Raw genomic sequence first — 25,827 nt, forward strand, 5'->3', positions numbered from 1 at the left:
AAGGCAAGTTATAGTGAGTCAAAATAATAGTTCAGAAGGAAAATTGGGTAACTCTAGATCCAGAGTAGAAAGCATTTCAGAGTATGGAAAGGATATAGTGCATTATTACAGGCAAAAATTAATGAAATCATTGTAGATTTATGTAAATAAATTGAAAGATAATATCTGTTTTTGACAATGAAACATACTGTAAAGGGCAGACTTAGCGAGAGGCAAGATAAAGACAAATCTATACAAGAACATTACAAAAGGCAAGTTAGAAATTATAAGAAGTGGGGAGGGAAGCTTTTTTTCTTTGAAATGAAGGCAATAAAAACCCTTGTCAAAGGGACTATATGGTCATGCAAATGTCTGCTCAGTAAAAATGGGAGAGGTGGTTCCTGAGATAGTATCAGAGATAATGGGAACTGCAGATGCTGGAGAATTCCAAGATAATAAAATGTGAGGCTGGATGAACACAGCAGGCCAAGCAGCATCTCAGGAGCACAAAAGCTGAGGTTTCGGGCCTAGACCCTTGATGAAGGGTCTAGGCCCGAAACGTCAGCTTTTGTGCTCCTGAGATGCTGCTTGGCCTGCTGTGTTCATCCAGCCTCACATTTTATTATCGAGGTGGTTCCTGAGTTTGTTTTGCACAGATCCCTGTTTGTTCTTCATTTAGTGGAGGTTAGTGTTGAAATGAATGGCGGTAGTAAAGAAGTTCCTGAAACTTAAAAGTGGACAGATTCTCTGAACTGAATATCTTGAACCCAGATGTGCACTTTCATGTGTATTGATCAAAATCAATGTTGCTGGCAGTTAAGTCAAAAGGTCTTGACCAATTGCCAAATAGTTTGTGAAATGGGAGAATATAAGAACTCTGAACGCGAGTAGTAATTCAGCCCCTTGAGTGTGCTCCACCATTTAGTATGATGATGGCTGATGTTATGATCACCTCAATTCGACCTTACTGCCCACTCTCCATAACCCTTGAACCCATTACCAATTTAAATGTCTGTCACTCTCTTCCTTAAATTTATTTGGTGTCCTGGTTTCTGCCATACTCTGGAGTGGTGAATTCCACAGATTCATGTCCCTTTCAGAGAAGGAGTTTGTACTCATTTCTGTTTTAAAACTGCTACCCCTCATCTTCAGACTGACTCCTCAATCTAGATTGTCCCAGAGGGGTAACATCTGCTCTAATCTACTTTTGTCATTCCCCTGTAACATCTTTGTATATGGAGTGATTTTGTTTTCAAATAAAACCAGATTTTATTTGCTGTCGTGCTTAAAACATTGAAGTTCATTTCATTTGTATTTGTCATGTTTTGACAGCTCCAGTTCATGTGGGGCAACCTCATCCTGGCTTCTCCTGGAAAAAAGGAAGTTTCTGTTCCATTCCTCCAACCAGGAGACGTTGGTATTGTGTCAGTGGAATTTGTTGCACCCACCTTTGAAGGCACTTACACTTCTCATTGGCGCTTAACTCATAAAGGAGAACAGTTTGGGCCCAGAGTATGGTGCAGCATTATTATCGACTCGCCACTGCACACTGAAGCTCTAGATAGAAATGAAACCTCCCTTTTTAGCTCGGTCAAGACTAGATCTCCTGACAATGGAGTAAGTTAATTGAAAAAAATATATTTTTCTCACTATAAATTGTTTCTTTGTGGTAAAACTTTGCATTATGTTCAAATGACCAAATTGCATAAAAGTATCGTTTGCCTTTTTTCACATATTGCAAACGAAGTAAAACACACACATTTGCCAGGTCGTATAACTTAGTTACAACACATTCAAGTAAATGCAATAGCAAAATAATTTTGTTCGTACTTTCTCATTGCTGTGAAGACGTGATGGGTATCTTTGAGTATGTTCTTGTAAATGAAATGTCTGAACTCAGTTTGACACCTCATTGCACTAAAATCAAATGAAGTGACGGCCTGTCGGTTTTTTTTTGTCTGTTCCTTTTCATTGTCCAACAGAGAGACAATTTGACTACGTACAGTTTAGAGTGGATCAGAATCTTGCTGACAGTTCTGCAATTTTTAGACACTGGACTGTCTCCACCGTCTCACTTGCTATGCTTATCTTATTTGTCCAATTTTAAACAAGAAAAGAGAGTTAGCCCCATCATGGAGACATGAATAGAACTTCTGTTGTCATTTTAACTGAGATCCACTTACTAGGGGGAATTGAGGCTGAAATTTATTTTCCGGCTCAGTTTACCCTGTAAAAATTATTTGAGTAAATGAGAAAGCAGTAATTGAATTTACCACAGAATAATATAATTGGAATTTTCTTCTCTTAGATCAAGGCTTCCTTGGCTGCAGGCACTGAACAGCAGCAAGTTGTTCCTGATCCTGAAGTGGAATCTGCAGGCACAGCAACTGCACAAGTAATCAACTATAAGTGCATGTTTTAGAGAGATGAGAGTTCTGAGATTTTGGGATATACGTGCTCATCGTCAGATATTTCAATCTTTTTCTATAAAGGAATGTTGCTTGCTTTTTCTCCTCCTGATTTTCTACTTCATTGTTCATGTTTAAAAACATGACAGACTTGTATATTTAAGCAAGATTAAGTGCAATTCATGCTGCAAGCTGAAATATGGTCTTTGATTTTTTTGCCCCTTTTTTCTCAATAGATCAGTCAGGCATGTGAAGAAATTTGGAGAACGTTATTGTCTGTCATGTCCCACCTCTTCCCCTGTTTTTCCCCCAACCCTTCTCTCTTCCCCTTCCAGCTCATAAAATTAAATTGGAAAAAAGAACAAAATCTAAAATTGCAGGAAAAACTGGACAGATTTGACAGCACCTGTGGAGACAGACCAGAGTTAATGTTTCAAGCCCAGTGACCCATCTCCAGAACAAACGAGTGAACTAGTCTCCAGCAGTTGGAGGCTGATGCAAGTGTTTGAATGTTAGAACCTTATTTACCGTGCCAGAGAATGTCTATGCATGAGCCACATCAGCTGCTGTTAGATTCAATCCTAAAACAATTTTAAAATTGGACCTTGTCTTCAACCTTGCCAGTACTAGGTAGCTTTTTTTCTGGTACATCTTGTTGAGAAATTTGACTGAAGCCAAGCAGCACCCTTCTGCTGGATGTAGTCCTGCCCCATTATAAGAGAACCCCACTCACGTAATCCAGATCATTGAGTGTCAACAGGTCATTACTGCTTGTAGACATCACAGCTTAGCCCAAAACTGTTGGTCTGCACACTTTGCTATCCCAGTCTCTACTGCAATCAAGACTGTCTGGTAAAGTAATTCTAGGAACCCTGTCAGTTGATACTGCTCTGTTGTTATTTAAATTTTGAGTTTACCAATTTGTTGCTAAAACCAGCACTGACCTACTTTTGTCGTTTAACTTAGTTCATTAGCTTTAGCTTTTGGACTCATTTTTGTTCCTTTTAACTCTCTTTCTAACTGTCCATCTTAGTATTTTTTCATCCTTGTAATGCTTAAAAGTTTAACTGACTGCTGTTGTAGAGTCTCCACTCTTGCTTTTAATAGCTCCAAAGAATTAGCAAAAACTTAAATGTAAGAAAGGATGAAACAATCAGCCTGTGAATGCTCATCGGTGAATAATTCTCATGGTGATATCTAATTATATTTTGAGTTACACAGGTCTCTGTCTTGTAACTTAGTTGATAATTCTCGCCATTTATCACCCTTAAGTGGAGTAATTGTCTATGTCAAGTTTAAATGACTTCTTCCTGGTTTGAAATGAATATTCTTTGGTCCCTGATCCTTGGGTCTTGTTAAGATCATCTCATAACCTGGAGAACAATGTCTGTTGTGTGTGTACAAACATACACTAATGCCTCTGTACCTCCTAGGTTTGCAATTTATCTCTACTCAGTAGTATGCTTTTTTAAAAATTCTTCCACCAAAAGTGAAACAGTTAACAATATATTCCATTTGCCAAATTTTTGCCCACTCGGGCAGCCCATCCAAATTTAATACATTTTACCTTCTCTTGACAAGTTCCTTCTACTTGTCTGTCCGTGTTCACATCATCAGCAATAATAGTTATTATGCACTTTGCCCGCAACTATGTTGTTGATATAAATTAAGACAAGAACAAACAACAACAACAAAGAAAATTGCAGTACAGGAACAGGCCCTTCGGCCCTCCAAGTCTGCACCAACATGATGCTCGTCACAACTAAAATCTCCTACCTTTCTGGGGCCCGTACCCCTCTATCCCCATTCTATTCATGTATTTGTCAAGATACCCTTTAAAAGTCACTACAGAATCTGCTTCCACTACCTCTCCCAGCAGTGAGTTCCTGGCTCCCACCACCCTCTGTGTAAAATAAAAAAACTTTCCCAGTAAACCTTGTCCCTCGTGCCTTAAGCCCATGGCCCCTGGTGACTGACTGTTCCACCTTGGGAAAAAGCTTCTGACTGGCCAGTCTGTCCATGCCCTTCATAATCTTGTCGATCTTAATCAGGTCGCTCTTCAACCTCCGTCATTCCAGTGAGAACAACCCTAGTTCTCCAACCTCTTCTCATTGCCAAATTGTAAATAGTTGATGCCCCAGTTTCAATAGTTGCAGTCTGCCAACCCTATAAAGACCCTTTATCTTTATCCACTTTTCTGTTTGTTGGTCAGTGCTTTATTCCTGCTAATATGTTATCCTCTACATTCTGTACTGTTGTGTAACAACTTTTACTGTGGCAATTTATCGAATGTCTTTTGGCAATGCAAGTACCCTATATCGACAGGTTCCACCTTTATTCACCTAGTAGTGTGTTACTACTTCAAAAGAAACATACATTAGTTAAATATGATTTTCCTTTCACAAAAATGTCTTGACTGTGCTTGAATGCACTGATTTTCTAAGCATCCAGCTTTGACCTCAATTTTGGTGAATTGCTAGAAATCAATACTAGTTCACACATGTTTGGGTAACTGGCCTATAGTTTGTTTGCTTGCTTTCTCCGTCCCTCCTCCCTTAAATAAAGGTGTTACATCGGAAAACAGCCAATTTTTTGGGATCTTTCCAGAATCTAATTATCAAAGATTATAACCAATGCACCTAATATCTCTGTAGCCACTTCTTTTAAGGCATTGGGATGCTGGCCATCTGGTTGCTTGAGGGTGTTTTTGCCAGCCTTTAGGTATAATAGTTTACCCAGCACTTTTTCCCTGGGGAGGATATGGAAACAAATTTAGAACATTTCACTTGATCAGTTCTAAGTTGACAGTGGTTTATTGAAGATGGATAAAAGTTACAATTATCATCTTTCTAGAAACAAGACTCTTTGACTATAGAAACTGAGAATCAAACAACTGTGTCTGATCTTGAAGCAACAGAGTCTGCAAAAACAACAGGTACCGCGTTGGTCAAGCTTCAGCAGCAAAAAGATCAGAGCAGAGACTTGTGTACAATGGTGCCGTCTGTAGACCTTCTGACTGCTCAGGTATTTGGCATATGCTGCAAATCTTGAACTATGTAGGATAAGTCTCTCCTTTTCCTGATTTTGTTTCCAGAAATACATTTATTGATGTGATTCGCATATTACAAACTGATGTAGCGGATAAAAGGGAGATTCTGCTCCTAAAGTAGCACAACTTATTTTACTCATATGATTGGAAAGCTGGCTGAATTCTAATGTCGAGAGCACAATAGCTTTTGGGGATAACTGTGGCAAGGCATCATTGTACTCTTGTTTGCTTAATATTCCAGGACTTGCTTTCATTTGAACTGTTGGACATAAATATTGTGCAAGAAATGGAGCACGTACCAAACAACACCCCTGTTGGTAAGATTTTAAGTTACTTGAATAGTCTTAAGTGTTGCTTCAGCCTGAACAAGCCTTGTTATTTAATTGCTAGATTGCAAGAAAATCTGAGTAATTGAGTTCATTTTTTTCCCCATTTTAGTCTTAAAATGGAAGTTAAAATTTCATTGTTAAAAGCATTAGTTAAGAATGTAAGATCATCATTACAGCAGTGCCTTACAGAATAGCCTGTTACTGCTGTGTTATCATAGGTATATGACCAGTTACTATTCTTTTGTCCATGGTTATTAAGAGCTCAGTTATGATCTCATACATCTTATTTCTTACTTGTATTGGGGTAGTAACTACCCTTGATCATTGTACGTGATTTGAAACTTGATTCAAATTGAGAAAATCTTTAACATTCTTGAATGAGATTGCATCAGTGTAGTTGTTGAAAACATTCTCTGTGGTAGAGCAGAGCAGGCAAGATATTGTCATTCTCTAAGGAAATTAACATTACACAACTTAAGTTCACTGCTGTCTGGTTTGAAGAAACACATATTTTACATCTTTCAATGTATTTGAATTTATTTTTGCTTTCCATTTAGATCGTTCAGGTTATTTGGAACACAAGTGATTGAAAATTGTGATTGAACCCAAAATATTTTGAAAATTTGACTACTGTTTGCACAATTTAACTTGGCAAATAGGCTAGCTGCTTTCTACATTTTAAACCATATTCCTATCAATTATAAATGGGCATCAGTTTTGTCATATTAGAATTTTTCAAACAAAGCTACAAAGCTTTTTTAGGAGACTGGAAGGTTCTGAAAATGTAAATTGTGCTTTTGTTTAAATGTCAAGATTTTGTTACTGCCTGTAATATCTTTATCTCTTTTTATTTGCTGCATTTATGCCATATTTGATTATCATTTACAGTTTGGATGTCCGTTGTTGTGGCAAAATCATTAACAATATGTATTGTGGCAATTAGCAGTTTGGCTGGAGAAATGTTACTGCAGGATTGTAAGCAGTAAAGCTCTGGATTATCACCAGTTTTTGCATTTAATAAAGTTTCAGTTATTTTCTATGTTTTTTAGGCTAAATTTAGATTGGTTCCCAAAATAATCAAAATTGAATAAAGTCAGTGTATGCCTCTACTCTCGGTAATCTAACAGTTTAGAATAATTCTGCGTAATAATTATGGTTCTTACCGGTGTTTATAATGATAAACGTAAGACATTTATTCATAAACTGACACTGGCAACAAATCAAAATGATCATGCTAGTATAGATTAACTAGTCAGTATGCCCAAGGACTACTTACTTTGTTGGAAGCCTAAATTTAGTCTGGAGTAATAAAATTAAAACGTTTATCTGCACTTGGACTGCTATGAGCAATTCTGATCTCCCAAGTTGGGAGACTTTTGGCTCATCAAACCTGCTGTCCCCATTCAGCATGAGCATGGCTGATTCCCTATCTCAATGCAATACTTTTTCTCTCCTCCCATACTGTTTAACATCTTTTAGCCTCTTCAAGTCTACTTCGTTCTTAAATATATTCAGTGACTGAGCCTCAACTTTCTTCGATGGTAGAAAATTTTCACAAGTTTCGCCTCCTCTCTTTCTGAAATAGACTACCACATAATCTGAGACTTTGACTCCTTGATCTGGACTCTGGCTCTCCCTTTCCCTTTATTGCTCCCACCCCACCTCCACATGTTGCCACATTGGCCGGGAGAAACATCATCCCTGCATCTGGTATGCCTATCCCAATCAGAATTTTATTCATTTCATTGAGAATCTCTCTCATTCTTCAGAACTCCAGTTGATACAGGCCAAATCAATCTCATATGGCAAACCTGTCACCCCAGAGTGCTTGCTTTCAATGCTGCCAAAGTAACTTGTCATGGAAGTGCAAAATCAGATTTGCAAGATCAGGAGTTCTGGTTACATTGATCAGAAGAACACTGAACAGGTTTTGGCCTGGTAAAGAAGCCAACTTGGGAGATCACAACCTACCTACCTACCTACCACCTCATCCCGCCTCCTTGACCTGTCCGTCTTCCCTGGACTGGCCTCTCCCCCTCCCTACCTCATCACCTATACTCTCCTCTCTACCTATCTTCTTTTCTCTCCATCTTCGGTCTGCCTCCCCCTCTCTCATTTATTCCAGTTCCCTCTCCCCATCCCCCTCTCTGATGAAGGGTCCAGGCCCAAAACGTCAGCTTTTGTGCTCCTGAGATGCTGCTTGGCCTGCTGTGTTTATCCAGCTCCACACTTTGTTATCTTATAATAAAATGTTGTGGATAAATCAAAAGCAAGGACTTGTAAATATCAGTTCGCCATTAGTACATCAAAACAGGAACTTCAGAGAAGTTTCTTTAACCTAGCCTGTTGTGGCTAGGATGTGAAACTTGCTACCATATGGTACAGTGAGGAATGTTGGAGAAATGCTTTTTGAGCTGAAGCCCATTTAGTTTGGTTGGTGAAGAGAAAGGAATGAACACTTATTACCATTAGGCATAATCAAGTAGGCTGACAGGTGGTTCATTTGGAGCATAAATATTGGCATAAATCAGCTGGGTCAAGTGACTTGTTTCTGTGCTGTTACTAAATTGCTACATAAGTATACAATGATCATTTTTATATATTACTTCACTTATTCAGGTGTTGATCTTAGACTGCTTGTTGTGCATTCCTTTTGAAAATGTTCTTAAATTTGTGATCTTTTCACATATTAATTTTAAAATTTAAAATTGTTTTTGTTTCAAAGACATGACTCCATGTATGTCACCTTTGCCCCACGATGGCCCACTAGTGGAGAGGCCAGGCTTAGGGCAGATTGAAGAGGAAAGTGAAGCTACTTTCAAGTCACGGTTTGGTAAGACACTTTGTTTCATTAGATACTGTGGACTTAGAATTAACAACTTGGTTTTCAATAGTTATTCAAAACGTTTTGTAATCTGGAAGAATCACCTTTTGCGTTGAATTCACCTTGCACCAGATTCTCAGCCTTTTCTAATTTGAACTGTCTAGTTTTATTGCATCTGGTGGTGAAGTAGAATCCCAAGTGCCATGTCAAACTTTTACTAATTTTTCCACATTAAATTGGCACAGTTGGCAGAATTTACATTGGCAGACTTCAGAATTATTCCTCGTTTTGCCGCAGTGGGGAGCATTGAACGGTCGAGGGGGTGACCAACTTATCAAATACCTCTGAACAAGCCTGCCTGCTGTTCCTGTGCATTTTGACAAAGTCATTAATGATAGTGCTTACGGGATCTATGCCTAACTGGGACTGAGCAGATTTCTGATCTCCAACAGTTCTGAGTGACAGAGACCGGAGGTGTTTCTTCTGCAGTGAGCTGTGGAGGAGTGTCAGTGATGTTCTCACCAAAACTGATTCTAGATTGAGGATCCACCAAAGTGAAAATATTTTGCGCAGGTGAACTCCTTGATGCTGCACCCTCTGAGGGTTCTGTAGCTTATTTCACACATGCAAGTTGTGCCACCACTGGTGCTGGCACAAGAAAATAATGAATTAGTTCTGTGAGAGGGATTGGAGCTTGTGATTAAGAATGAGTTAGCAGTGGAGTTAATAGGAGAGGAGTGTAGCACAGCACATTTGAAGCTTATTGAATTGGTTTTTGACATAGAGGTTATCCTCTCCTTAAATGAGCATCTACAAAGTGGAGTATTAACGTACCTTTCTAGGTCATTTCTTCAGTGGTAATAGTTTGAGTACCACAATATGAAGGGCGATTGCTAGCTTGCAGCATCTGAATGGTGCTGGGGTTTAAATATGCCACTGGTGGTATGAATGTCAGCAAGTTCTGACAGTGGCGATCACTCCTGTCTCTGTTGCCGTATGAATCCATGAGAATAATGCCAAAGAGTTGTTGGTGAGATGAAGAATGAAAGATTGTTTGAGAAAAGTAGTTCTGAGCTGTGGAGGGCTGATTGCCATCAGTATCACTTGGCAAAACACTGGCTGGAAACTGAAAAATTTTGCCTGGAACTTTTAGCTTCCTGGTTTGCTGTTTGTGTTTTAAAGTATGTCTCCTGGCACAATGCATAACAGATGTCTTTGAGATTATGGGTGGTTTGACCGCTTTTTTGTTATTGCTGCTTTGAAAAAGAAAAGGGAAAAAAATAGATTATTCAAGGAATTGAAGCACAATTCTCTTTTGAAAATATCATTATATGTTGTGCATTTGAATTCTGTAATTCTGCTTGTTTGTGGATCAGTGCCAGAAAAATGGCTGCGTTCTACATTTTCAGAAGTATTATTAATGGCTTTCATGATAAGGTGTTTATCTCTTACCTATTTGCCTCTTCTCTGTATTCAGAGATTGATTCTTATTGCCTACAGGACAGCTAATCATGCGCAATAAATGCACCATTCAAATCCGAAAGACAGGTTGAAGATAAACTCCTGAATTTTAGGGAGAGGTTGACCAGGATGGGACTTTATTCCTTGGAGAGTGAGGGGTGAGCTTATTGAGGTGTATAAAATCACAAGGGGCATAGATAGGACAAATGCATATAGTGTTTTTCCCAGGGACAGGGAATTGAAAACTAGAGGGTATAGGTTTAAGTTTGGGGGGGGAAAGAGTTAGGAAGGACCTGAGGGGCAATGTCTTCACACTGAGATTGGTGTGTATATGGAATGGGCTGCCTGAGAAAGTGGTGGCGGCAAGTACAGTAGCAATATTTTAAACAACATTTGGTAGGTGCGTGGATGGGGAGGGTTTAGTGGGATATGGACCAAATGTGGGCAATTGGGACTGAGTGGGCACCATGGACCATTTTGGGCCGAAGGCCCTGTTTCCATGCTGTATTACTCTACTCTATGACTGTTAATAGATGATACTGTAGTAGTCAATACTGGTAAAGCTACCTTGGCTGTACATTGGGTTATCACTTCAGTAGTTTGAAAAATACTATTTACAGTTTTACAAAGCATACTTTCTTTTTGTTATTTGTTTTGAAGGATACGCTTTTAATAGTAAATTGGAAGTTGTACTTCTGAATATTCCTCACTAAGTCCTTCAATTTTTGTGGATCAAGATATCAGTCTAGTTTTAAATTTGAAATGTAGGCTTTGGTCATCTGCATCATTTTTGATGCTTTTCTTATTTCCTTACAGATGTGACACTGATGGAGAAGCCAACAGATCATCCTCATTTAGAAGAAGGCGAGGAGGACATCAGCGGAACTCAGTTTGTCTGTGAGACAGTTATTCGTTCTCTAGCTTTAGATGAGGCACCTGATTTGCTGCCACGCCGCAGGGGTAAACCTGACAGTAAGCATTTGCAGGGGGTAAAAAATAGTAAACAGTGTCAACTTGACTGCTACATTAGCATTCGGAATTTGTGCAGAAACTCTGAACAGTTCTGGACTGTGGAGGCTTGAATGTAGAATTTATTAAATCCCCTTTGTGGAAAAGTCCTCTTATGACGTGTTGAGTGATGATAAATGATTCAATTTGCTGTTAAGAGTTGTGTTTGACAGAACTGTTATTTCTCAAATGGAGAACTGTTAAGTTTAAAAAATTGTTTCTATTCCAGATCATTGTCTTGTTTTCCGGTTGAGTTGTTTGATCAACACTAATTATTTGCTTTGAAAGCAAAATAATTTCTCAAAAGTAAACATCTTAAAACAATTTGGAGATCAGACTTTTTAAAATCTGGTCCTTTCTGTAGCCTAATACACTGAAGATCGTGTAAGGTTTTTTATTGTGGTTATGCTACCTTTTTGGCACATTTACAGTAATTATTACAACCCTACTAAATGAGTAATAAATTTTTACTTCCACAGTAACCCTTTGTTCATACAAAATTGTCTCAATTGTAATTAATCATGCATGTAATTAGTGATGCATAGGGGCATTTAGAATACAAATGCAAGACTGCGCTTTTAGTAGTTGTAGAGCATGAATGTTATTCAGTTTCAAGAATTACAAGAATTTTTTTACAGTAATTTTTTCTGCTTTAGAGAATAGGGGAGAAATAAAATAGGGATGCAATGTGCTTGGGCAGGTATAGGAAGTTCTAGAATTTTACTTTCATTTTCAACAAATTGGACTGAGTAATATCACTTCTGATTCTGTTAACCGTTCTGATGATTAAGGCAAACTGAAAGGAAGTAAAATACATCTTAATCCTTCATCAAATCTTTCAGTATCTCCAACTATAAGCAGAAGTTATCCATAAGCCTTTCAGCCAAGCTCCTTTTTTAGCAGGCACCGTCCAAGATCTGCAAGAAACCTGTCGCTCTGCTGGCATCAGCGAAGAGAAATCTTGCAGGGCCATTCTGACCACAGCTACTGCTACAAGTTCAACAGAAGAATCCTGCACACAAGAAGTGTTGCCAGAGAAAGGTAATAGACCTTAGAAACAAGAGTAGCCCATCTAGCCCGAAGAACTTGTTATGCCTCTGTTCAACAGAGTCATGGCTGTCTGTCACTTAAAATTAATATTCACTTGTGGCATCTGGTTTCACAGGCTAGACCAGCACTTGGCCAAGTGAGCTGCATTCTTGAAATGCTGCAGTTTTGAGAATATAGGTGCACTCTCAGTGCTGATTGGAAGGGAGTTCCAGGAGTTTGACCCATGACCAAGGGTTCCAAGTCAGGATGTTGTGTGGCTTGGAGGGAAATTTTCAATCTTTTTTTTTGTATTGATCCTTTGCATCTGTTACCTTTCTGTTTCTAGCTGGTAGACGTCAAAGTTTAAAAGATGCTATTGAAGGAATCTTGCTGGGTTAATGCATCTTGTAGATGGTGCACACTGCTCTCTGTGTGTTGGTGGTGAAGGCATTGAATACTGGGAGTGACGAAGGGAGTGCAGATCAACTGCATTTCTTTATCTCAGATGGAGTTGGGCCTCTTGGGTGTTGAAGTCACACTATCCTGACCAGTGGAGAGTGTTCCTTCACACTCCATGTAGACATTGGATAGACACTAGTGGGGGAGTGGAGAGCCGGGTTATCCTTTACAGAACTGTTCTTTCTGAACTATTTCAGTGTTTATACAGGATTATATACACATGCTTTTGCCCAGTCCCTTCACACCAAAAATATTAATCTTAAATTTACAGTTATCAGTTGATCCAGCATGTTTTTGCTTTTCCCTTTACTGATCATGCCCTGTGCACAATTTCTCACATGTTGTACAATGCTTTTGTTTATTTTGAAATGATTTATAGAGACTTTCCCAGCTAAAAGTTTTTTTAAAAAAATTTTTTGTAAGTATCCTATTCAGTTCAAGTACAAAAACGCTTCAGAATTAAGCTAAGTATATGTATCTTGGAATCTTCTGAGAACAACAGTAAGGTTATTTTAAAATTAAGTAAAATGTACTGTTATTCTATTGTACTATTGTTGGAAGCCTAGAGGATTGTTTTCTATTCCGAGTAACTCTCTTGTCTCTGTACTAGAAAGATATGGAAACTGTATCACCATTCACCAAAATGCCAATTTTTCTCAGGTCGACCTTCCTCACCTTCCCCATCACAAGTGTAGAGGACCTATATTCATCCAAGATTGAATCCAGTTTAATTTATAGAGCAATGTACTTTAGATCTCTTGGAGCCATTGCATAATCAGGCAACTCTTGGAAAAATACATTCCTAGATCGCAGTTGAAGTCTAAAGCATTTAATATCATCCTTATTCCTTTTAACATTTTTCCCAATTTCTCAAGACTATTTGCAATCATGGTGACCAAAACTAAAAGAAAACTCAATGCATATTACCATTATCTTGTTGAGAATCAGTATTGTGTCATTGAATTTCATAAATGAAGCTCAAGAGTGACATGTAAACTGCAATTTAAATGAATGATAAGATTATTGATCCATTTTTAAACAAATAAATAAACTGTTGTTTGCTTTTGATTTGCAGATAATAAACTTGAAATTCATGTGGCTGGCAGTTCTACTGTAGACTTTGAAGAAGAGAAGTATGACATACAAAGCCAGGTGTCCTCAGAATGTTCAGAGGATTACGTTATCATCCTGCCAGAGTGTTTTGATACTAGTCGTCCTCTGGTAGAATCTCGATGCAGTTCTGCTTTTTCTCAACCTGAAGAAGTGGAAGATGAGATAGAACTGGTATCAGATGCAGTGGTTACTGAGAGTGCCCAAGCAGTCGATGAAAATAGACCTCCATTGCAAAACATTAATGATATATTGTGCACATCTCAGACATTGGATATGGAGCCACTTAAACCAGAGGTGCTGTCTGCACCTTTGCTTCACCAAAGGTAGTATTATTAGTTTACACATTGCAATAATGGTCTCACGTATTGTGTTTAAATAATGCTTATCTGTAAATTTACATTGATCACATTTTAAATATTTAAGTTGGAGCATTGCCTCTCCATAGCATATAACCTTGTTTCTGCAAACCCAAGTTTTGAAATTCAGTAATGTCGCGATACTCCATGGTTTCAACAATTACAAAGTGTTTTATAGCAAACATTCAGAAAGCTTTTATTGGCTGTCTAATGGGTTAAACAAAAAATCATGTATGAGTCACGTTCCCAAGAATCCAGTTTGCAACAAGTTAGCTAAATTATTCAGTTATCCATTATGCTTCTGGTTTAAAAACCAAACACACTACTTGTGTTTTCTTTGTTTTTTTTTGTGGCAGTGCAGATTCTGGGACAGACAGAATCAGATCATGCTGTGTTTTCTCTGAATTCCAATGGCCTTCACCTTCCCTGTGAAGACTCTGACATGAGTAATATTCCCAACATACTCCATATCAAAAATCATACATGCCAGAGATTAGAAGAGACAAATAACGTGGCTGTCGATGGGAGCATGCATTCATTTATTTAAATGTGTTGCTTTCATTAAAATATTTAAAAGCTCTTAAAAACCCTAGTCTTCTATACATTCTTTTGGTAATGTTAGAATGAAGGTGTTTAACCTGAGTTTATAATTTAAATTGGTAATAAATTATATTCACATGGGCAACAAATTTTAATTTGTTTTCCTGGTTTATTGTTAAAGGAATGACACCTCAACTCTAAATTCAAAAGAAGTTCAGTCTGATGTATTGGAAATGGCTGATGTGGAGAATACTGCAGTTAGATCACCTGTCCATCATGAAAACAACGGTAATATGGAATATCATAGTTGCAAATGTTATTTTTCTAGTTACTATTTGCCATAGGTTCCCATCTTCCTGATTATTCATCACTGGTTCTTTCAGCTTTTCTTGACACTAGCTTTCAATTGCAGATTAGTTGCTGTGTTGCTGGGAAGTATTTTGGCCGGTGCTGCAGATTTCAAACACTTATTATTTGAATGATAAGTTAAAACAGGCATCATGGAAACTTTGAATTAAAAACACCAGAAGAGTTAATTTCATAACATTGTGAAACCGGGTACGAAGTGGATGGGGACAGCTTAATAAGACAAGCCTGTTTGGCTGGTATTAGTACACTTTTTTAGTTCCAATTAATGTTTACTGTAATTTGGATTTGGAGGCTCTAAAACAGCTTGAACACTTGAAGGCTGATTGAGCACCATTTCAATTGGGCAGTAACTATGGGCTTGAAAACCGCCAGTTCAAATGAAGGTCTGAAACATGCTGGCTGATGGCCAGTTCCAGGGTGGCAAAGGAACCAATTCAGAGGGAGTCCAGGTTTTTGGATGCAATATCAGAGATTCAAGTGGGCAGGGTCCAAAGGTGGAGAAATGTCCTGTTTGTACCTCTGTCCCCCTCTCTTGCAGCAACTGTTTCTGCTCATCCTAGTTTAATTTCTTTTCTTTTTCATCCTGCAAACTAAAGGGAACCTCAATAAGTGATCAATGACCAAGCAGCCTTTTTTTTTCCCTCTTTGTGATTAAGTGAGTCAGTTGTGCAAAGTAACTCAGCTCTTAGTAGTTTTGGGTGAAGCCCTCTAAGATGTTTTCAAATAACTTTTGCAAGAATGTTGATAAAGTCTCGACAAAGTGCCCCAGGAAGTTGACTGTGTTCAAAAGTCCTCTTCAAACCTTCATTAGGAAGTAAACTGTGAAAGGGGTTAAAGCTTTAAGTACTTTACAAAATATTTTGCAACAATAGATTACTCCAAATCAATTGGGTGATGCTAGGAGAGATGGTCTTTGGTCATCCAGTATTCATTGAAATGCAACTCAACCATTTTATTGAATGCTGCATAATGATTACCTGTGCAGCCGTTCCTAGTGTAAGCTTTCAATCTTTTGCTGAGACGAGCTAAACCTGGGTGTTTTGACTTTCGACACCAATTTGGCCACCTTAGAGTGCATTAGGAGCTAAAGGAACTGTTGAAAGTTGACTGCATTTGAAAAATGACAGGTAAGAATGAACTGTCGCAATCTGGTTTTAACTGGTATGTAGATAATAAAACGTGAGGCTGGATGAACACAGCAGGCCAAGCAGCATCTCAGGAGCACAAAAGCTCACGTTTCGGGCCTAGACCCTTCATCAGAGGTATATAGTTCAGTTTTCATTTCCCCCACTTATTGTACTATGTTTAATTGTTGTATTGGCCGGATACTTGGTTCATTTGTACAATTATGATATATCCTTTTGATTATGATTAGTTAAAGCCAAAACACATGAACTTTTGTGAACTTATAACCATATGTCAACTTTTCTAGCAATGGCAAGGAGGCTTTTGTTTTAATGATGTAGACACCAAATAGTATATTGCCTTTAAGCCACCTTAATATTTTGAGACTAATTACTATACCATTTGTTTTCAGTATCTACGCATTTGGAGATAAAGTTTGCAGAACCACCCAAGACCATGAAAAATAGACAGTGCCCGCATTTAAGGTGAAAGTACAGACTACACAGACTTGCTATTAAAAATATGCTTTTGCAATACAAGATCTGCTTGTTTTTGGAACTAAAAATGTTCAAGATGGAAGTTTGCATGGGAACCAACAAGTTGGGAACAGGAGTAAGGCTTTGGTCCCTTGACCCTACTCCATTATTTAATAAGATCACAGCTAATCTGATTGCAGCCTCCATTCCAGATTCCTGTTCACCCAATAACCTTTTAAATCCTTGTCCAATAATTTACCCACCTCTGCCTTGAAAATATTCAAAGATTCTGCTTCCATTACCTTTTTGAAGAGAGTTGAGAAGATTCACAACCCTCTCAGAGAAAATAATTAACCTCAAGGGTACAGTTCTGGTCACCCTGTTGAGAGGGAGGATATTGTTAAATTGGGGAGCATTCAGAAAAGATTTACCAGGATGTTGCTGGGACTGGAGGATTTGAGTTACAAGGATAGGTTGAGACTTAGGCGTGTAGGAGGTTGAGGGATGATCTGTATAGAAGTTTGTAAAATCATGAGTGTTTTAGATAGTGAATAGCAAAGGTGTTTTAAAACCAGGAGGCGTATTTTTTAGAGAGAGGAGAAAGCTTTAAAATGGACACGAGGGGCAACTTTTTCCTCACAGAGGTTGGTGAGTGTCAGGAACGAGCTGTCAGAGAAAGTGGTAGACAGGTAAGTTACAACAATGAAAAGTCATTTGGACAGGTACATGAATAGGAAAGGTTTGGAGGGATTTGATCCAAATGCAGGCAAATGGGACTAGTTTAGTTTGGGAAACTTGGTCGGCATGGATGAGTTGAACCAAAGGGTTTCTATACTTTACGACTCCGACTCATCTCTGTTTTAATGGAGACTTTCCTCCCTCCACTCCCCACCCCCAAATTAAACAATGACCCCTAGTTCGAGAATTTCTCATGAGTAGAAACACCCTTTCCTGTTCACCATGTCAAGCCCCCACAGGATCTCGTATGTTTCAAATCTTACTGTTCTAAACTCCCAACAGATATGAGCTGAGCCTATCCAACCTTTGTTCAAATGATAACCTACCATTTCTGAGTGTCATTCTAGAAAATCTTCTCTGAACTGCTCCCTTAAATAGTGTAACTAACATTGTACACAGTACACCAGACATGGTTTGATCAGTGTCCTGTGTAACTGATGTATGACCTCCTTACTTTTGAATTCAGTTGCCTTTGCAATGCATGACAAAGTGCTATTAGCAAGTACGAAGGAAAGCTGAACCCTGTGTACTAGTATTTCATGATTCATGCATGAGGACACTCTGACTCTGAGGTCTATAATCGCTGTCCATTTAGTTAAAGTGCTTTTATATTTTTCCTTCCAAAATGCAGTTTTGTATTTTCTTATAATACACTATAGTTGACAGATCATTGTCCACTCACTTAACTTGGGTATATCTCCTTCTATTCCTTGTCTCTTCTTTGCAGCTTACATTTTTGCTTTCTTCATAGCAACCATATCATCTGTCCCTTCATCCAAGTCTTTAATAAGAATTGTCAAAAGTCGATGCATTGACCCCGTGACACATTGTTGCATTTTTCCAACCAGACAGACCCATTTGTGTCTGCTGTCTTTCCTGTCAGCAATCCAGTTCTCTGTTCACAACAAAATGTTATGCCAACGTCATGACACTTTGTTTTCCACAACAATCTTATCGAGTTCTGGAAATCTAAGTACATTCACCTGATTCCACTTCACCCACAGGGCATTTTACTATCGGTTAGGGAGGCAGAGACAGGTTGGACTGGTTTTGGGATGCAGTGGGTGGGGGGGAAGAGCTGGGCTGGTTGTGTGGTGCAGTGGGGGGAGGGGATGAACTGGGCTGGTTTAGGGATGCAGTAGGGGAAGGGGAGATTTTGAAGCTGGTGAAGTCCACATTGATACCATATGGCTGCAGGGTTCCCAGGCGGAATATGAGTTGCTGTTCCTGCAACCTTCGGGTGGCATCATTGTGGCAGTGCAGGAGGCCCATGATGGACATGTCATCAAGAGAATGGGAGGGGGAGTGGAAATGGTTTGCGACTGGGAGGTGCAGTTGTTTGTTGCGAACTGAGCGGAGGTGTTCTGCAAAGCGGTCCCCAAGCCTCCGCTTGGTTTCCCCAATGTAGAGGAAGCCGCACCGGGTACAGTGGATGCAGTATACCACATTGGCAGATGTGCAGGTGAACCTCGGCTTAATGTGGAATGTCATCTTGGGGCCTGGGATGGGGGTGAGGGAGGAGGTGTGGGGACAAGTGTAGCATTTCCTGCGGTTGCAGGGGAAGGTGCCGGGTGTGGTGGGGTTGGAGGGCAGTGTGGAGCGAACAAGGGAGTCACGGAGAGAGTGGTCTCTCCGGAAAGCAGACAGGGGAGGGGATGGAAAAATGTCTTGGGTGGTGGGGTCGGATTGTAAATGGCGGAAGTGTCGGAGGATAATGCGTTGTATCCGGAGGTTGGTGGGGTGGTGTGTGAGAACGAGGGGGATCCTCTTGGGGCGGTTGTGGCGGGGGCGGGGTGTGAGGGATGTGTCGCGGGAAATGCGGGAGACGCGGTCAAGGGCGTTCTCAATCACCGTGGGGGGAAAGTTGCGGTCCTTAAAGAACTTGGACATCTGGGATGTGCGGGAGTGGAATGTCTTATCGTGGGAGCAGATGCGGCAGTTTCCTTCCATAAAGTCCGTTAGTGTACCAGATCGATTTTTCCTGCAATCGGCGATGGATTTGTGGTCATCATTAGATTCTTAATTTCAGATATTTATTGAAATAAAATTCCAGCATGTGTCATGGCGGGATTTGAACCCGGGTTCGCAGAATATTACCTGGGTCTATTGATTAACAGTCCAGTGATAATATCACTAGGCTGTCACCTCCCCTAAGGGACCATACATCAGTATGGTCACACCAGCACTGAAATTCCACATTAGTAGACCACGTTAACCATTTGTGTGATAGGCAGGATATTTTCTCGTAGCATCCTTTTGGGAATAACTCCACTCATGTTGCTGCAGCTTAGTAGCATTGTGCAACATTTAGCTTCATCTGCTGAAACATTTGAGGTACCGTAACTTACCTTTCCATGGTAATCTGAGGTAGACTAGGCATGTTTTTGTCAGGATCAAAAGTGACAGCTTTAGGCCTCATCAACAAGAAATGATCTGATCAGGATAACCATTATTCTACAGGATTGCTTTGATGTGCTCTGGTTCTGCATCAAACTTGCAGTAGATAGTAGTAGAACATTCCCTGGCTAGTTTGTAAACTAGAACATCAAGGAAAAGGGCTGATTTGACTGCTGTGTTTCACTTGTCAATTTGTACATAGAATACAGCCCATTAAGGTGTGTAAGGAAACTGTTAGGGGCAGCTGCAAATTCAAATGTACTAAATATATCATATTGGAAGTACCCAAGGGATAGGGGTTAGTTGTCATTCCATCATAGGCAAGTTTCTCCGAATCCTGACAAATATTGAAAGAACTGGGCCCCATCACTGATTCCAAGGCAGCATTGTACTTGTCCTCGCCTCTGACTGTTTCTGTACGACAGGAACATTCAAATGGTTGAATGACATTTTGACAAGTCTTCCACAAGAGATGAAGGATTCAATCATGTTTGCAAAGACTATTTGGTAACAATGCGCTCTTGCCATTGTCAGCCATTTGCCAATATGGCATTTGAGGAAACCATAGACAATTGCATTGTAGCATTATATCATGGCAATCTAGAAGCAGACCTATTGTGTGAATTTTGTATCAGTGAATGTATGAAGTCAGCAAATTGTGCAGTTGGATTCAGTTTCAACGACATGATGAACATCCAAACAAATGTTGCCTTGGGATTCCTGCTAGGCTCAACTCTTGCAAACTTTTTTTGCCATGAGAAATGTGTCTTCAAAGGGATGACGTCCAACTTCCTACTCCTTGTGTATTTCTCAATGTTGATGATATGTTTGTTGTAATATAAACGAGGTGCTGGAGAAACTCAGCAGGTCTGATTGCATCTATGAAGAGAGAAAGAGTAAACGGTTTGAATCCGATATGAATTTTCAGAACCCAGCACTGTTCTGCTGGATACGACTCTGAATAGCACCCATACGGGACCTGAAAAGTTAATATTCTCTGTCTGCAGGTGCTGCCAGACCCGCTGAGTTTCTCTTGCACTTGTTTTTATCTCACAATGTCTTACATCTGCAGTAGTTTGCTTTTATTTGGAATGTTTGATAAATTTGAATCCTCAACTGCTTGTAAGAATTTACTTGTGTCTTATTGAGTTTCATCTGCTGAAATGCATTTTTTGAAATGGTTATGTGAAATCCAGTTCTTTTTGATATCCTAGTTAAGAAATTGACCAGGAGGTTTATACTGCTGTCTACTGTAAGCCTACCTCACTGGTCAATATATACGCATTCGGATTCTTGTAGTTGCACACAACATTTGCTTTGTGGCTCTTTTGGTCCCAAAATGTGAAATTAACATGTGCTGGAAGCTGCGTGTATTAATACACAAGGCTTTGTTGTTTGCATAGAAAAAGAATTGTATATATGCTGCACCTATTGACTGTCACCTGTTTTGTCGCTTTCTCTGGTTAAATTCCTGGGGGATATATTCCCGCAAAAGGGTTATTCTTCATGGTAATGCCACTATCAGTCAGAGTATACTTATCATTCTCCTCTCAGAGTATAAAGTTTTTTATTTTTCCCCCCTGCATTAATATTTCTTGAAAATTGTCCTGACGGTTATTAGAGGAAAATCATTGACAAAATGTATCCAATGCTAAGAGCACTCAAATTCTGTAGTACCACCCATCTACTTACTTAAAAACAGATTGTTTCTATGTTGGATTGGCTGGCTGGTAGCAAACCAAGTATGTATAAAAACTTATTTTTCTAATATCAGGATGTGACAAATGGGATCCCACAGAACCTGAGCTGGCCTCCCAACACTTTCACAATTTATATTAATAACTTGGATGAAAGGATTGAAGGCAAGATGGCTAAATTTGTAGGTGGTATGAAGATAGATGGGAAAGTGCATTGTCAGATGACATAAGGATACAGACCAGTACACCATCGGTAAAGTGCATTGTACTCCAGGCTTTTGCCATTGGGGGAAAATGTGAAGTTATTCACTTTGGCAAGAAAGAATTAAAAACAGAGCAATACGTAAATGGAGAATGACTGTAAGGCCCAATGAGACTAGGCATTCTAGTGCATATGAGTCACAAAGCATTAGTATACAGGTATAGCATTTGGTCAAAGGCTAATTGGATGATAGCCTTTATTTCAAGCTGAATTGAATAAAGAATTAAGTTTTTATTCATTTGTTCAAGGCACCGGTGAGATCACATCTCAAATACTGTGTATAATTTTGTTGACCTTCCTTTATGGAAGGGGTAAATTTATTTGAGGTGGTTCAGAGCATATTTACTAGATTGATATCTGGAAAGAGTGGGCTCTCTTATGAGGAAAGATTAGAAAGCTGGGCTTGTTTTCACTAGTCCAATAGAGCAAGGATGATTTGATTTGAAGTTTATAAGATCCTGAATGGTTCTACAAAATGGACATGGAAGGGATGTTCACTCTTATGGGTGAGCTCAAACCTCGGGAGCACTGTTTTAAAATTTTTGGATGGATTTTGGAGTAATATTTTCTTTGAGTGGATTCTACACCTTTGTAATTCTGCCTCAGAAAGTGGTGCAAGTGTGGTCATTGAATATTTTGAAAGCAGAGCAAGATGGATTCTTATTGGGCACAGGAATTGAAGATTAACAGAGGTTGATAAGAATGTGGAATAAAATCAGCTGTGATCTTATTGACTGGTAAAGCAGGCTTGAAGGGCCAAATGGCCTAATCATACCCTGATTTGTATGTATGAATGTATTCTCATTTTGTCTTCGATTTGTACATGGGGTATTTTTTTCAAACCTTTGTTTTGGAAAAATCACCAAGTTATCTTTAATTTGACTAATTAAGAAATCTCGCAGACAATCAAGTACTGAAACAGTTATTTTTAAACTTTATTGCATAAAGCAACCAAAATAAGACCCCTCAAATAAGCAAGTCAAGCCTTATGCCTCAACTTGGCTATTACCTGATTAATGGTGGAGTTCAGCTGCAGTTCCAACCAAAAATGTCTGCCTCTGAAACTATGCAGTGTTCAATGTTTGTGCATTGTTGTTCTTCGAAGGTCAGCTAATGAAGGGTTCTGGTGTTGGACTCTTATACAGATTTTTGACCTTCAGATCTGTGATTTGATATTATTGATGATTTTCTTCCCAAATATTGCAGATCTGCAGCTTGCCTTCTTATCAGGAGTAGCTTCCTGCTCCTTGTTACATTTGTCATTGACTGACTGTTTGAAGACACAGGTTTCCTATGATTAGCTGCTTAAATTCTTCTGCAGGGCAATCAGTTATCCTTGTGGCATAAAGCAGCCAGTTATCAAGTGATGTCAAAACAGTTCTGTTCATATAGTCTCAACTCGTTCTTTTCCCAGACATTACTAATTACTTTCAGTTCCTGTCTTCGTTTGTCCCTGTCCTGTAATAGTTTATTTCAGACAACATTATTGATGCATCTGTCAGTGTGTAACTGTTTATCTTTGATTCTTTCAAAACATGAACAGTTTATTAAAGTTCTGAAGTTTATAATATCACACCTTGCCCCACTCTCATAAGAAACCTGGAGCAATAATGCCTGGTCACTTTCAGGAAGCTCTTGTTTTGATTGGGGAAGGACAGGACAGGGTTCTGTTCATGCAAGAAGAATAAAATCTCTGGGCGGGTGTGGGGTGGGGGGGGGGGGGGGGTGCGCGCGCGCAAGGTTTGTTTTTATTCTTCAATATAATTTTTTTCAATACCCCAACTTAAACTTTGTTAGCAGATCTAATCAGAAATCTTTATGATTTGAATTCACCCTTACATGTGTTATAACGGAGAAGTTGAGCCCCTCTGATAATTCCAATCGAAACACAGGCCTCCAATCTGTTATGGCAGGACTAGAGGCTCCCTTCTAATACTTACCTCTGAAATACCCAAGAAGCTCACCTTTCTCCTCATAATCTGTTAAGAGTGGTTAAAAGAAAGAAAACCCCTGATCTACTTTGTAAATAACAAGAAACAATTTATGTATTTAACCCTAACAATGAACAAATTATCAGAATGACTAACAAACCAAACAATTCCCTGCAGACTACTAACCCATCCCTAACTGGCCTAAATACTACCGGAATGCTGTCCAATAAACACAAGTCCCAAATACATACATACAGTTAATAAGACAACGATAAATTCAAACTTAACCTCTCCACATTTTCACAGACTGCGTCTTCTGGAACACTGCCTTCTCTGTTACTCCACAAACAGCTTTGTTCTGCTGTCTAAAATGTTTTTGTCTGTAATTGTTTCTGTGTGGACTGTTAGTGAGAGAGAGAGAGAGAGAGAGAGAGAAAGAAAGAAAGAGCTGAGGGTTTTTAATCTGGACAAATGTGGTCTGTTAGCTCTTCTAATTAAACTTTACAGCGCGAAAACCTGTGGGACTGAATGACCACTAGGGATCTGTTCATGCAAGAGGAATAAAATCTCTGGTGGCGGGGGCAAGGTCTGTCCAACTGCCCGCTCCTTTATACCCATGATGACCTAACAGTGTTTCTTACATAGAATTGGTTCGATGTTGTCAACACCATCAGGTTTAAATTTGACAGGTTTTTAGTATCTAAGGGCTTGGTTTAGATTGGCTAAATTTGAGTGCTGTTGTCTTGATTAAAAATGCTGTTTGACCTTTTAATATAAAGATTTCATTTTGGGTACTTTCTGTTCGGGCAACCTCCAGCTGCTGCTCACAGACATATATTTTAGAAATCCCTAAGCACAGAAAAAAAACAATCTCTTGAAGGAACTCTTTCTTTCTTCCTTATTTTTACAAACACATTCCAGCTTCCTGCCATCCAACTCATGACTATTCTACATAATTTTGTAACATGTCTTCGATTTTTTTTTTCCTTGTAGACACCACAGTGGAATTGCTAGTGAGCTGGTGAAGGGAGCCCTATCTGTAGCAGCCTCTGCTTATAAGGCCCTTTTTTCAGGGGATACCAGTGTGACACAGGTAAATACTCTTTAAATAAAGCCATTAGAAGGCTGTTCACAAGATAGTTGTGTTTACAAGATAGTTTTTAGTGCTGTAAAGTTTTTAATGTGATCTGTGTATTCTTGGTGACATTACACTAATAAGAGAAAATTATGATCATCCATTTCTATTTTGAGGCCTGTACTGTATGTAGATGTTTGAAAGGCATTCTCTGCTTCATATTATGTGTGATATAGTTACTTGAAACTGATTACATTACCAGTGATAGTAACCAGATGAATAGGATTAGCAGAAACCAGACAGCTGCTCATACGCATATCTTAGCTAGATAGGAGGAACACTGATAAAGAGAGGTGAAAATATTTCGCTAAAGCTCCCATTTATAGTTTATTATGACGTGCATGGTTCATGTTAATTTGAGTATTTAGACAAAATTCTTCAAAATTTACATTTATTGTGACTGGCAAGGGCTGCTTTAACTTTCATTAGGGAATGTGGGTATCACTGGCTTGGCTAACATTTGTTGCCCATCCCTCAATTGCCAGGAGCAGGTGGTAGTGAACTGTCTCGTTGACCCATTGCAGTTCAATTGGCTAGTGAGATCTGTTAGAATGTGAGTTCCAGGATTTTGACCCAGTAACAGTGAAGGAATGGTGCTATAAATTCCAAGTCTGCAGTGTTACATCCCATTACTCCCTTTCTGCACCAATTTTACTTCCAAATGGTAGAAAGGTTACTGTCTCCAAAGAGTGACCTGGATGAGGGCATAAAAGGATGGGTTAGTAAATTTGCAGACGACACTAAGGTCGGTGGAGTTGTGGACAGTGACTAAGGATGCCGTAGGTTGCAGAGAGACATAGGTAAGCTGCAGAGCTGGGCTGAGAGGTGGCAAATGGAATTTAATGCAGACAAGTGTGAGGTGATGCACTTTGGTAGGATTATCCGGAAGGCAAAGTACTGGGCTAATGGTAAGATTCTTAGCAGTGTAGATGAGCAGAGAGATCTCGATGTCCGTGTACACAGATCCTTGAAAGTTGCCACCCAGGTTGACAGGGCTGTTAAGAAGGCACACAGTGTTTTAGCTTTTATTAATAGAGGGATCGAGTTCTGGAACCAAGATGTTATGGTGAAGCTGTACAAAACTCTGGTGCGGCCGCACTTGGAGTATTGTACACAGTTCTGGTCACAGCATTATAAGAAGG

The 25,827-nt window shown here is 39.2% G+C and overlaps 1 protein-coding gene across 6 annotated transcripts in view; it reads left to right on the forward strand.

Moving 5' to 3' along the window:
- Window positions 1–25,827, forward strand: part of nbr1a (NBR1 autophagy cargo receptor a) — a 67,143-nt gene that overhangs the window by 35,262 nt on the left and 6,054 nt on the right. The window contains exons 11-21 of one of the 6 annotated variants that reach the window (XM_048560482.2): window positions 1,312–1,596; window positions 2,288–2,374; window positions 5,241–5,411; window positions 5,678–5,753; window positions 8,491–8,598; window positions 10,867–11,022; window positions 11,959–12,099; window positions 13,622–13,982; window positions 14,737–14,843; window positions 16,462–16,534; window positions 24,544–24,643. In XM_048560482.2, the coding sequence (XP_048416439.1) occupies window positions 1,312–1,596; window positions 2,288–2,374; window positions 5,241–5,411; window positions 5,678–5,753; window positions 8,491–8,598; window positions 10,867–11,022; window positions 11,959–12,099; window positions 13,622–13,982; window positions 14,737–14,843; window positions 16,462–16,534; window positions 24,544–24,643 (1,665 nt within the window). The remainder of the gene's footprint in view (window positions 1–1,311; window positions 1,597–2,287; window positions 2,375–5,240; window positions 5,412–5,677; window positions 5,754–8,490; window positions 8,599–10,866; window positions 11,023–11,958; window positions 12,100–13,621; window positions 13,983–14,736; window positions 14,844–16,461; window positions 16,535–24,543; window positions 24,644–25,827) is intronic. The other 5 variants (XM_048560483.2, XM_048560484.2, XM_048560485.2 and 2 more) reach the window with 5 other exon arrangements.

This window comes from Stegostoma tigrinum, chromosome 31, assembly GCF_030684315.1.
Source record: "Stegostoma tigrinum isolate sSteTig4 chromosome 31, sSteTig4.hap1, whole genome shotgun sequence".
In the NCBI taxonomy this organism is placed as follows: Eukaryota; Metazoa; Chordata; class Chondrichthyes; order Orectolobiformes; family Stegostomatidae; genus Stegostoma; species Stegostoma tigrinum.